The following is a 14747-nucleotide window of genomic DNA, read 5'->3' as shown; positions in this document are numbered from 1 at the left end:
CATTTTGACAAATTAGGTTATACTTTATATGTAACATTGATTCCAAATTCAGCAGATATTGAATTTTCATAATTTACATATATATATACTGGCTTCTACATTAATAATATTATTTAATTAATATTTATTTCAAGAATTTTTATTTTAAAAAAATTTAATTTAAATTTGCCATTTTTGATAAAATCAAAAAAAGAATTTTTCAATTATTAATTTACTTTAAATAAATTCTCTTTATCAATAAAAGTTTTAATATTAAATTCTGTTTAATTCTATAAAAATTTTATTTGGAAGTTATTTTTTCCCACATGAATTATGTATGTTACATCTATTTATTTTTTCTCGCAAAAATTTGCATATATCATTGAAAAAAATATTTTTTTTTTTAACTATAGTGAATGTGAAAAACTTGCATTAAGTTTACACTTATAACAAAAGGTATTTGTTTGCGAATAAGTCAATAGTAATAAAAAAAAAAAAAAAAAAATGTATTTGCAAATATAAAAATTGCGCGTCATTTTTATTCAAAAGAATAAGCACTGTGAATATTAATATTTCTTCTTTCGTCAGATTTTTTTTTCATTTTTCTCTTTTTCACTGTATTTTAGTTTTAATATTATATTATTTTTACATTAAATAGAAAAAAAAATGATTTTAAAAATGCTCTAAATTTGTTTTTTCTCATGAGACAAAATTGATATATAAATTATAAATTATTCTTGGTCAAATAAAAGAAAATTTATATAATTTATAATGAGTAAATAAATTATTCAAATTTTGAGTTGACGAAGAGAAATGAAATTTTCGTCTCAGAGACAAATAAATTTTATTTCGTTTATTTTTTTTTTTTTTATTCATTTCAAATACAATTTTCTCTTTGCGTTAAATAAAATTTATATTTGTGGTATAAATTAAAATTTATTTGCGTTAAATAAAATTTTATTTTTACTAAATTAAAATTTATTTGTGATAAATAAAATTTTATTTTTACTAAATTAAAATTTATTTGTGATAAATAAAATTTTATTTTGTGCTAAAGTAAATTTTTCATTATTGAAAGAAATAAAATATTTTTAGAGACTAATGAGACAATTATTTTTTTTTATTTCATTCAAATAAATTTTTTTTTGTATCAAATAAAATATTTCTCTGGATGTAAAATTGAAATTTGTCATAAACAAATTGCTTTTTTTTTTTTTTAGAAAATTATTTTAAAAATATTTCTCTATAGAAATGATAAAAAAAATTAATAATAAAAATTTTTTTTTTTGAATGAAGTCAACTTATAGATCTAAAAAACGACATTTAACAGTGTTGATAAATATTAAGTTAAAAGCTCAAAAAAAAGTCCATAAAATTTTTTTTCTCTAAAATCAAAAATGATGAGACATTATTATATCTAGACGTTATATATATATATATATATATATGTCTAGAAGAGATCAATTATTCATCTTTTGAAAAAACGTGGTTCATCATTCATTCTATAAAGCGGTTAAAAGGAGGAACACGTTCAATATAATCCGATAGGTCAATTCTTCGAAGCTTTTTTGACGTTGGAGCTTTCACATTAATACTCGTCATATATGAAATGATGGTTTTGACATGAGCAACTATACACGTGTAAGCACATGCAGCCAGCGTTTGAACTAACGAGCGAGCAATTTCTCGTCATTTATGATGTCATGTCCTGTGTGTTGATGACTCGCGTTTATTATATATACATATACTTGGTACACGTGCTTGTCGCGCTTGCGCCCATTTTTTTTCTCTTTCTAATTGTAAACTACACGGACAGACAGACATACGTACATACACACACACACATATATATATAAATAATTTGTTCACGCATGCCTATCAGGAAATAGGAGATAAAAAAATAATTCACGAGACACTTTATAGATTTAATTACACATATATATGTTAATTTTTGCATTGCACAGGTGTAAAATTAGAAACGAAAATATTCCCTGATAATTTAAAAGAAAATCTCTATAAGGAGCCTTAATTTAAATTACAAAATTACTTATTAAAAAAAAAAAATTAATTATTTTTGTTCCTTTTAATAATTTTTTTTTTTTTTTTATTAATAAATATTTACAAAAATTTATTTAATTCAAATGTTGAATATTATCAAATAAATATTTATTTGTATCAAATAATTTTTGATTTAAATCAAATAAACTGTATTTTAATTTATAGTATATTTGAACCAATAAATTTCTGTATCTGAAATATTTTTTGTATTTGAAAAAAATTATTTGAATCAAATAAATATATTAATTTTTTTATGCTATTTTTTTTTGAGGAACAGAAAAAAAAATATGGGGAAGTTATGAACAATGACCATGAATTTAATCTTTTAATTTATATATTATATATGCACTTAAAGTGCCAATAAAAACGATATTTTCATAAACCACAAAGTTAGTGTGATATCATCGTGAATAGTCAATGTTATAATGATGCGTATATAATACAAATAGTAATTCATGTTCTCATTTATTTTGTTCTAAACGAATATATTTACAAGTCTCAATCAAGTGTAATAATTGAATATTAAAAAGAATTTTTTTTTTTCGTTTTATTAAATAACCTTGAATGTTTGAAAATCTATTAATAATTTCTATTATTCAACTATCGAACTAATATATAAACAATGATATTACGTTCATAAAATTTTTTTTTTCTAATCTTCGTTAAACGATTTTCTCAATTAATCATTATTAAAACGATAATTTCCATATGTATTTAAAAAAAAAAAGTGTGAGTGATGATTAATTATTATTATTTTTCTGTAAAAAATTTCTATCTATTTTTAACTAAAATTATATAATTCATGATAATAAATTGAAAATGTTATTAAAAAATTCTATATCTTCTCGTGATAATATAAAGGATTTAATTAATTAAAATAATTTAATTTAGTATTAAAATAATTTAATTTAGTGATTTTTGAAAATATTAATTTTTAGTAAATATATTGAATTATTTTTCTTTTGAAAATTACTACTCCTCAGTAATTAATGCGCAGGGCTCCTTGTATTATCTCTTTTAAATAAATGGAACATACATAATGTCTCATCATGAATATTTAATGAATCTAATGCTATTAAATTTGTCAAATAGCTTATATGAAAAGTTTTAAGTAATATGCAAATGGAATTAATTAGTTACAACTCAAAAAGGAAACTATTAATTAAAAAAAAAAAAATCTAATTTCACGTTACATAGGAGAGAAAAAATTATTTTATTAAAATAATCACGTTTACTTAATTGTCAAATAAATATTTACTTAAATCAAATAATAATAATTATTATTTAATGAAAATTAATATTTATTTGTGATAAATATATTTAATAAAAAAAAATTTATTTAATAATAGTATAATATAAATGTCGATAAATGCCGATAATAGAAATCTGTAATAAGCCAAGACACGAGTCAAATTATCAACTGAATTATACCGAACGTCGATAATTATTATCGATAATAAAAAAGGTCGACAATTGTCGATAACAGAAATCTATTTTCTTTTTTTTACAGATCACCATTGTCGGGAGTTGACGGTCAGGAGAGGAAAGATGAAAGAAAATCCTATTACCCACAGGAGCCAAGTAGGCTACCAAGAACAAGAAGACAAAAAATGGTTTCATGTTTATCGCACAATGCATTAACATTACTCACAGTTATTGGTGTTGTTGGAGGTGTTGTTTTGGGAATATCGTTAAAAGCAAGTCGCGAAAAATGGACACAAAGAGAACGAATGTACGTTAATTATGCTGGGGAATTATTTTTGCGAATGTTAAAAGGTTTAATTCTACCACTAATAATGTCAAGTTTGATCTCAGCTATTGGATCTCTAGATCTTTCACTAAGCGGAAGAATAGGAAGTCGTGCAGTAGTTTATTATTTTGTTACTACCATCAGTGCTGTAATTTTGGGTGAGCTCAAAATATTCAATTTTATTTTTATATTTTATATAAATTAAATTAATTATTATATAATAATAATTTAATAATTAATGATAACTTTTTTTTCAATCAAATAAATTAAATTAATATATTTATTGGACTCAAAAAATTATTTTTTAATTATTAATATTTACAATTAGTTATTATTAAAAGAAACTATAAATATTAAAGATTAATTAAAATTATTATTTTTAAAGGTATAATTTTGGTAATTAGTATTCGACCTGGAGGTGGTGATCTTGTGCTTGACGCAGTTGCCGATAGCAGTGAACAACGTAATGTTACAACTCCTGACACATTATTAGATTTAATTCGAAATATGTTTCCACCGAATTTAGTTGAAGCTTGCATTTCGCAATATAGAACGGGAATATATTATGATCCAGATCCAGTGAAAAATCAATCAGCAAGTAAGAATATTTTTATTTAAACAATTATTATAAATAATAACTAATTTTTTTTATAAAACTACACCGGGATAAAAGATATATATTTGCCATATAGAGTCAAATAAATTTTGTTCGTCTCAAATAATTGTCAATAAAATATTTCTTTAGGTGTATATAATTTGTAAAAATTGGTATTTAATGAACAAAATTAAAAATTAAAAATTAAAAGTCCATTTTGTAATTGTAAATATTATTTTTAGCTGATAAATTTACGTGGACGCTAAAAGATGAGTCAGCGAATGGGACAAATATTTTGGGCCTTGTCGTATTTTCGGCAATTCTAGGCATAACTTTAGGTAAAATGGGTGATCCCGGAAAGCCATTGTTATACTTTTTCGAAGCTCTTTCATCAGCTATGATGATTATAACAAACTGGGTCGTTTGGTGAGAAACAATTTTTCTATTTACAAATTTTTATATTTTACAAAAAAAATTTTAAACCAATAATAAAAAAATATATATATATATATATATATATATATATATATATATATATATATATAAATTTCAGGTTATCTCCATTGGGAGTACTTTTTCTAGTAGCTGCAAGAATAATTGAAATTGAATCAATTGAAACAACAGTGCGACAATTGGGAATGTATTTTATAACTGTTTTAATTGGATTATGCATTCATGGATTTGTAATATTGCCGACAATATTTTTTATGCTAACAAAAAGAAATCCATTGATTTATGTATCAAATATGGCGCAAGCATTAGTAACGGCATTTGGAACATCATCGAGTTCAGCAACACTTCCAGTTGCAATTGGTTGCCTAGAGGATAGAAATGGAATTGACTCGAGAGTTACGCGTTTTGTAATGCCGATAGGAGCAACGATCAATATGGACGGTACTGCTCTATATGAGGCTGTGGCTGCTATCTTCATTTCGCAAACGCTTAAACAGGATTTGAGCCTCGGTCAAATTGTGGCTGTTAGGTGAGTGCATGGCAAATATAATTCAAAATTCACTGGAAATTTCTATTCTCTCTATAATTATATATATTCCCTATATCAGTTTTATATGGAATTCTAAAATCGATTTTATAATTTACGAAATTTAAAAAAATATATTTCGCAAAAAATTCAGATAAAAAGGTTTAAATTGAATTTTTGTTAATGAAAATAAAGTATAATTGGAAAAAAAAAATTATTTTTTTTTCTATTTACAGTATCACTGCAACTGCTGCGAGTATTGGTGCAGCAGGAATCCCGCAGGCGGGATTGGTAACAATGGTTATGGTATTGGATACAGTAGGAATTGATGCTAAAAATGTTGCCACAATTTTAGCCGTTGATTGGCTATTGTAAGTAATTTGCAAAAAAAAAAAAAATCTAATTTTCTTTAATTTTACACTAATTAAAAAACGATTGCAACCAAATTGGAAATACAATTTTTTGATCTTGAAAATTATATTTTTTCAGCTAATCTTTTAATTTAAAATAATCAGCCTTCTATTACTGATAAAAAAATAATATAAAAATTAAAGTAAAATTATGCCTGACTAATACTGACCTTTAACTACTAATTTTTACTTTGAAACAATTTACAAATGACTAAAATTAATAATTTTTGTTGTCAACATTACAATTTTTATGTTTGATTGAAATTCTACTCCTCTATTACAGATATTAATTTTTGAGAAAAAAAATTTTGTGTCTTACTAAAACTGTCTTGTACTACTGAATTTTAGTTTACAAGAATTTAGATGGTCTGACTTAAAATGTCTTTTACTACTTTCGCCAAAAATTACCAAAAATTCTGTCTGACTGGAACTGACTCTAACTACTGAATTAAAATTTACAAACATTTTTAACGTCTGACTGATATTGCATTTTACTACTTTCGTCAAAATTGCAACGTTTTTGTCTGACTGCTAATGCCCTTTACCACTGATTTCCAATTTGAATAATATTAATTACGTCTGACTAAAATTGTATTTTACCACTAATTTCAGATTCTCAAGAATTAACTATGTCTGACTCTCATCGACTTTTACTACTTTTTGACAAAATTACAAACATTCTGCCTTTTACTACTGTTACAGAATTGAAAACAAAAAAAAATTGCACCAAAATTACATGACATCATTAAAATTTTGTCTAACCAGTCTTTTAATACTAATTTCCAATTTGTAAAAATGTAGAGAAACTACTGATTTCTGGTATGAAAGAATTTAAAAGTCTTGACTGACTTCTTATTTTTGCTACTTTTTGATAAAATATCGCGTCTAAAATTATAATTTACTACTGAATTTTTAATTTGTATTAATTTTTAAAATCTGACTAATAAATAATTTTTCTACTTTCGATAAAATTGGACATTACGTACTAATTTTCTTTCTTACTAATTTCTAATTTTTAGAATAGATAGTCTGACCAATACTGACTTTTACCACTTTTGTCATAATTAAAAACTTTTGTCTGACTGTAACTGTCTTTACTACTTATTTTTAATTTACGGTAATTTATAAAGTCTGACTTAAACTGACTGTTACTACTTTCGCCAAAAATTATGTCTGACTACAACTGTCTTTTACTACTAACTTCTAGAATTCAACACTTTTGAAAGTCTGTCAAAAAAAAAAAACTTTTACTACTGTTACCAAAATTATACCAATTCATTAAAATTGTATCTGATTTTATACCACTTTCGTTAAAATTACCAACATTTTGTTTGACTGAAACTGTCTTTTACTACTAATGAAAAAAAAAAAAATAATTCTTAAAGGGACAACATTTTTTTTTATATATAATTGTTTAAAAATTTTATAACAATTGAAAAAAATGATTAAATAAAAAATCTCATTTTCAGAGACCGATGTAGAACGACTGTAAATGTACTCGGTGATTCATTAGGAGCAGGAATAGTGAATCATTTAAGTAGAAATGAATTAGCTGCATTACCACGAGTGGATAAAATGACATCCGATCATCATGCCACTTCGATATGAGCTTACTGAGAAAAAATTAAATCCGCGATTATAACGCCTTGCGTGTTCGACACACATTTTCGCTTAATAATATTCAAATTTTGGATATTCGGCAATGTTTTATGAGAAACGCAAAAAAGAAAAAAAAAGAAAATCAGAATCATTAATCTTTCGGAACATGAATATTATAAGAGAAGCATATCAAATTGTATATGCGCGCAAAGATTTATGTGATAATTTTTAGTTCCGTCAACTTACAAAAAAAAAAAAAAATAATAAGCAAAAAACAAAAAAAAAGAGCTTTATTTTGAGGACATACTACTGCACAAACTATTTTCTTATTGGATAATAAATTATTTTGTTGTTGGGGCGACTTTACAAAATACGTTTAATTAAACAAAATAGATGTGTATTTTATTCCTTCTTGGCCGGTACAAGATGGCTTTACGTATTTTCCTAATATCGAATTTATTTAAAAAGAAAAAGAAATTAACGATTAATTTAATTTTATAATTTAAAAACGAAAAAAAAAACACGAACAATAATCCATGATATAATATAATAATGTGCAAGAGAGAAGAAAATTCTTAGCTCATTATATATAATAATTACTCGAGTGTTCAAGTACATTGAAAATCAAAAGTCTGCACAGACAATAAAAAAAAAATAATAATAATAATACTCAATTCTAAGAGTACTTCATTTTTGAAATGAGCGAATTTTATTTAAACATACACTAAAATTTTTCTTTAATTTAATATAAATTGCGTCTAAAGTCATTTCCATAATCAAGAAAATTTTTTAAATTCTTTAAGAAAATTAATATTATTTTTATAATTAAGATAATTTGAAATTTTTGTTAAAAAAAAAAAATAATTTTAATAAATAAATTAGATGATTTATTCTTCTAAATAATTATTTATCTTAATTCATGAAAGTGACTTGTGATAGGCTTTATATATATTAAATTTAATAAAAAATTTTCTAAAAATGTGCACCACAGTTTGATACGAAACTTCGAAAAAAGAAAAAAATTATAGAAAAAAAAAAAAAATTGCAAAACCATAAATTTTTCCCTGTCGAATTATATAATTGCATTAGCTCAAATAAATAAATGGAACAATGATGATTATATCAAAAAAAAAAAAAGAAAAAAAAAAAATATTGTAAACGAACAGAAAGATCGCTGCCAAAGTACTCGTATACATAAATATTATACTTCGTTAGTCGTCACGAGTTTTCGATACTCGCTCGAAATATCGAATATAGTGATATAAATGTATGAGCAATTATTTGCTCATTAGCCACTAAAAAAATAATCTCTTTATTAAACTAAAACTGAAAAAAAAACAAAAACAAAAAAATATGAAAATAAAACGCGAAACAAAAAAACTATTAAGTGTTCTAGCCAACTCTCTCATTGTACATGTACTCGTTATTGTCTTCTAGGTATCAGTCATTGTTGTAATGATTTAGATCACACAAAGCATAAAAGATTCAAATAGAAACTATATAATATATATATATATATTATAGAGATAATAAATTTTGTCCCTAAGATATAGTCTATGTAATGTTAATGTGAGAAAATACTTACGAATGCAAGTACTGTACATTAAGAAAAAAAACGATTGTTACATTTGCAAATTTTTGAGTAATAATTCTCAATTTTTTTTTTTTTTATTATTAATGATTCATTTTTCCTTATAATTTTAGGTAACTGCGCTCAACAATTTTTAAAAAACTTTATTCCATCCTGTTTGTCTTTTTCTTTTTCAAATTAATTAAGTAAAAATTTTATTTGCGACAAATAAAATTTTATTTGTGCTAAATAAAATTTTTTATTTCAAACAAATAAAAAGTTATTAGACTTTGAGATAAATATATTTTTAATAGATTAAAATAAATTTTATTTAAATAAATAAATATATAAGAAATATATAAGAAATAAAACATTTCTCAGTGTGAAAATACCGATGAAGAAAAAATTTCTTTGATTCAAATAATCGGTTACTTGACTAAAATAAATATTTACTTGAACCAAATAATTGTTATTTGAGTCAATTAAATGTTATTTGTTTCAAATATAGAAATTATTGGTATTACAGTTTATTTAATTCAATTATTTGGTTTCAAAAATTATTTGCTAAATATTTATTTGAAGAACAAGTATATATATATATCTAATTATTTGAATCAAATAAATTTTTTTCAGTATATTAATAATTTAATATAATTTAATCATTTATAATTAATAAGATGGAAAAGTTGTTAATATGGTTTTTTAATTTAAAAATTCATATCAAATTAAATTTAGAAACAAATATTGTTGCAGTTACCTAAAAAAAAAAAAAAAAAAATCAAATTTTGTGAATCCTTGTTGACAATGAGAAAAAAGCAACACCACATGACAATTTAATGCTCGAGACACGGATTATTCTCGCAATTATTTATTTATATATTAATAGTTTAATAAATAAATAAAATAATTTTAAGAGACTTTTAAATAAATAAAAAATGTAACTAAATCTAATATTGAATTATGTTTAAATAAGCAATAATAAAACAAAATTTTCATTATTTATACAATAGAACTTTAATTAAATTTGAAAATTATTAATTGAAACCATTCAATTGCAAAATTAATTAAATATTTCATTACAAAAAAAATATATTTAAGTCCAAATTAGGAAAACCAAAAAAAAAATTTATTTTTAAAAAATGAATTTTTTGTGTCTCAATCGTATAATTTATAAATAAAGGTGGTAAAATAGAAACGCTTTTTTTATATATAAAAGAGTTACAAAAGTCTTTTAATTGTTAGAGACATTTGGGAGTTTTGTGGTAATTGATGAACCTGACATCAGAGAGAGAGAGAGAGAGAGAGAACAATTAATCTATTGTATATTCGTGTCGTGGTCAGAATATTGATTGAATTTGACCGAGAGGAGTTTAGTCGACAATGGAGGATCTAATTAATCGTACCTGGGCCAAAATGAAAGCACCACCGCACACAATCAAACAGAAAGTAAAATGTGTATTGTATATACAACGAAGGAACCAAATTCACAATTAAATAGAAAATAGTGCCATATAACAAAAAAAAAAAATAAATAAGAAGCTCAAAGACATTGCAAATATTTTAGTTTTTATCCGTTTTACTAATAAAAGAAGATTAAAGACTAGTGTGAGCATCACATAAAATTCATTAATAAAAATAAAAAAAATAATCATAATAAAAATAATACAATTTAAAAAAAAAAATTTTTCTATGTTAAATAAATTTTATTTCTATTTTAAAAAATTTATAATTATATAGTAATTTGAAATGAAAAATAGTAAAAGTAAAGAAAAATTTTTTTTTCGTAAAAAAAAAATAGAAAAACATTTTTATGAATGCTCGCACTAATGTGTTTATCTACTTTGAGATTCAGGTGCTGAGAATTTTTTTTCTAACATTTTCAGTTTTGTAAGGCTACTTAGGGTACCTTTGCTACTCAATTATTGCCAATGTGTTTTCAGTGTACATATAGTGTACAAGCAAATCTATGTATAAGTTTCATAGTCATATACAAAAAAAAAAAAAATAAAAACAGGCCCTAATTTTTAGATTATAAAACTAGGTAATATTTAATAACGTAATATTTACCATATCGATATTAAACGTTTCATATCGAAAAAAAAAGTTTTTTTTTTTCAAATTTAATTAAAATTTTTCACCTTAGGCCTCAAAAAAAAAAAAAATTTTTGTTTTCTTTTAATTCAAAATTTAATCACCATTCGATAATACTTAATATTATTAATTGCAATCTAAAATGTAAAATAAATATTTCATTCAATTCGACAATAAAAGCCACTAATTAACTAATTCATAGCAAAAACACAGTCACTAATTCAAATTGAAAAACAAATTTATAGAGTAATTCAGTAAAAAAAAACATTCAAACTTTTCTATAAATATAATTTTATCAAAATTTTAATAAAAAGGAAAATTTTACAAAAATATTTATTCAAATTTTAAAAATGTCTATATATATATATATATAATATTTAGAAAAAATTAATTATCTCATTTTAGGTGAATGTACAATAATTTTTTTATATTCTGTTTTGAAGACTTTAAAAAAAAGAGAAGAAAATAAACTATATCCTTGCCAAGAAAAGCTCTCCTATCGATTATCAATTTCAATCGATAAGGAAAGTTACCAAAAAATAATGAAAGTAATAGTTATAATAATATTGATAATAAATGTAATATTTAATATACTTATATGTATTCAAAAAAAAAAAAAAAACGTGTTCTTGTCGAATTTCAACCTAACTCTCGTTAAACAATATTGTCCATTACGAAAAAAAAAATATCTACATATTGTTTTACATATCAGTAATTCTGCAAAAACAACAAATTGATAGTAATGAAAAAAGATTTTTCCTTGAAAGTTAAATGCATTTTAGAAAGAAAAAAAATTAGTTTGAGAAATAGTTTATAGATAATATATATGTAATATAAACATTATATATAATGTATTATTATTATTATTATACAAAAATAAGCAGTATATTAAAAATATACAAATATATAGTTAAAAATAGTATACAGTATATTATCAAAAAAAATATACAGTATACAAAAAGAAAAGTTGAACCGAAAGTATAAAGACGAATTTTCAAAGAGGCCATAGGAAGAAAAATTATAATAAGAAAAAATATAAAAATAAATGAAAAAAAAACTAATGAAAAATCAATGATTTTTCTTTATGATAATATGGCTTCTGTCCTTTCGTCTAAAAATATCAAATTATCAAAAGTTTAATAAAATAAATAAATAAAAAAATTCCTTGACAATACTAGATACATAGTCGATTAATCGTCTATGAGATTATATTTCCTAAAAAGATTTTTAAAAATATTTATTGACTTGTAAAATCACGTCTGAGACGTGACTGATGGAATAACGTACTAATGTACTTTAAAACAAAAAACATATATAGAATGGATAGTTCGATATAATACGTAAAAAAAATTATTATTAAAAAAAGAAATAATACGATTGCAAAGCGATCTTTTTATCAGGCGTTTGGAGAAATTTTAAAAATGCAGTTTGATGGAAAAATACTTATTTATGAGCTTTTCTCTCTCATTAATTTTTCTAATTAATACGAAATTATCCAAATTTTATAGCTCTTGTCTAACTAAAACTGATTTTTTAATTTTTTCATTTTCATTTTCTTACTACTGATTTTCAATTCTATAAGAAACTACACTAATATTATTTTATTATTATTACATTGTGTCTGGCTGTAACTGTCTTTTACTACTAATACCGATTTTAAAAAAAAAATTTAGACAATTTTTAATGTCTGTCTAAAATTGACTTTAACTACTATTATCGAAATTATATAATTTTATTAAAATGTCTGACTGTAACTGTTTTGTACTACTTATTTCTAATTTACAAGAATTTAGATTGTTTGACACATATTTTTATTACATATTTCAAAATTGCATTCTGTTTGACCAAAACTGACGTTTACTACTTATTTTTAATTTTCGACAATTTTTTATTATATCTGACTAAGACTGTCCTTTACTACTGAATTCTAATTTTCAAGAATTTTTTATTATGCCTAAGACTGGCTTTTACTACTGATCTCGAATTTTCCAAAATAATTGAAATAGTTTGAAAGTTATTGACTTTTCCTACTTTTGGTCAAAATTACTAACTATCCGTCTGACTAAAACTTTGCTTTACTACTAACACTTTAATTATATATAATTTTAAAAAAAATTGTCTGCCTACAATTGACTATTACTACTTTTTTCAATATTTTCAAATCATAAAAATTCTGTCCGAATGTAACTGACTTTTACTACTGTTGTCCTAATTACAAAAATTCTGTCTAGAAAATTTACTACTGAAACAAAATTTACATGAATTCGGAAATATTTTTTTTATAACTGTATATCAATTTTACTACAACAAATAAAAAAAAAAAAAATAACTTTCAACTTTTTGTCTGGCTATAACTGACTTTTACTACTGTTGCTAATATTACACAATTTTTCAAATGGAATTAATTTCTTTTTTTTTAATTTTTAATAAATATGTAATTAATTGGTAAATAATTTATAATTAAAATTTTCTATTAAGAGGGAAAAGTGAAAAAAAAATATTTTTACACCAAGCTGTCTTCTTTTTTTTTTACTGAAAAGGATTTTTTTTTATTTTTTAATGTTTATGAAGATAATAATTATTAATCTCTATATTAATCGCACTTATCATCAAAATCCAAATCATCTATTTCTATCTAAATTTTGTATTACTGAGAAAATTTTTTTCCCTAAAATGACACAAAGTAACAATAAAAAAATAAGTTTATAATTATTTTAATTAACTAATTATTTTGTTAAGCTAACTTAATAATTCTTTTTATTTTCAAGTAAACAGTGCCAAATAAAATTCAATAAATTATTTATAAATTAATAAAGAAATATAAATATAATTAATTAATAAAGGAAAATTGATTATTTAGTTTAATTAATTGATTATTAAATTATAATTTTATTTGGTACAATAAATAAATGAAAGTTATATTAACTTTCGATAAATTTAACTTTTGAATAATAAATAAGTTAACTTATTTATAATATAAATTAATATATATATATAATTAACTTGCATTCATATCGAGTACCGAATACGCCATAATTTTTGCTTCTTGCTATGTATACTATAGAAATGTCAAAAAAAAAAAAAAAAAAAGATTTTTGTCAAAATAGAAAAATAAAATGCGATCCCTAATTTAGATTATTATCGACATATGTATTAACATAATGAATTAATGTACAGTTGGTAATTGTTAAATATAATCAGTTTTAACAAAATATGTAGCAAATGTGTTATATGACCGTAAAACAAACAATGGCGACGCGTAATCATCTTGCCACTTGTATATCTAAGACGTTAAAAAAAAAATGAAATATTACATGGAAAGTCGTTGTACCAATTAACTGTAACCAACTGATTGACCGGAATAAAGATATTTAAACAATTCATTATTTTTGAAATTTTTAAATAGTTAACTGTGATTTAAGTTATTTCAAATTATAAAATAACTAAATCAAATATTTTTGTATAAATATTTTTAATGTAATATAATTATATAATATTATATTATATAATATTATAACAATTTATGAAAAATATATTATTATAATAATTTATATTACATTAATTATAATAATATAGTTATTATTATTTATAAATATTTAATTTTTACATTCTCATTATATATGAGAAGGTATTATTTTTAATAGTTTGCTCCTAATTTTATATTGATATTAAAAATATTAAATAAAAATTCAGAGAAAAACTTACATTAAACTGCG

The 14747-nt window shown here is 22.3% G+C and overlaps 1 protein-coding gene across 1 annotated transcript in view; it reads left to right on the top strand.

Annotated features, from left to right (window-relative positions):
• Positions 1 to 14414, top strand: part of LOC127285506 (excitatory amino acid transporter 1-like) — a 29742-nt gene extending 15328 nt beyond the window's left edge. The window contains exons 3-8 of the mRNA XM_051311563.1: positions 3548 to 3945; positions 4173 to 4385; positions 4625 to 4808; positions 4936 to 5364; positions 5598 to 5732; positions 7241 to 14414. Of these exons, the coding sequence (XP_051167520.1) occupies positions 3548 to 3945; positions 4173 to 4385; positions 4625 to 4808; positions 4936 to 5364; positions 5598 to 5732; positions 7241 to 7379 (1498 nt within the window). The 3' untranslated portion in view covers positions 7380 to 14414. The remainder of the gene's footprint in view (positions 1 to 3547; positions 3946 to 4172; positions 4386 to 4624; positions 4809 to 4935; positions 5365 to 5597; positions 5733 to 7240) is intronic.
• Positions 14415 to 14747: the final 333 nt, after the last annotated feature.

Source organism: Leptopilina boulardi, unplaced genomic scaffold (assembly GCF_019393585.1).
Source record: "Leptopilina boulardi isolate dan_hultmark-lab unplaced genomic scaffold, ZJU_Lbou_2.1 LbouV2_333, whole genome shotgun sequence".
NCBI lineage: Eukaryota > Metazoa > Arthropoda > Insecta > Hymenoptera > Figitidae > Leptopilina > Leptopilina boulardi.
The sequence above is the reverse complement of the archived record's forward strand: the minus strand, read 5'-3'. Positions and strand labels throughout refer to the sequence as shown.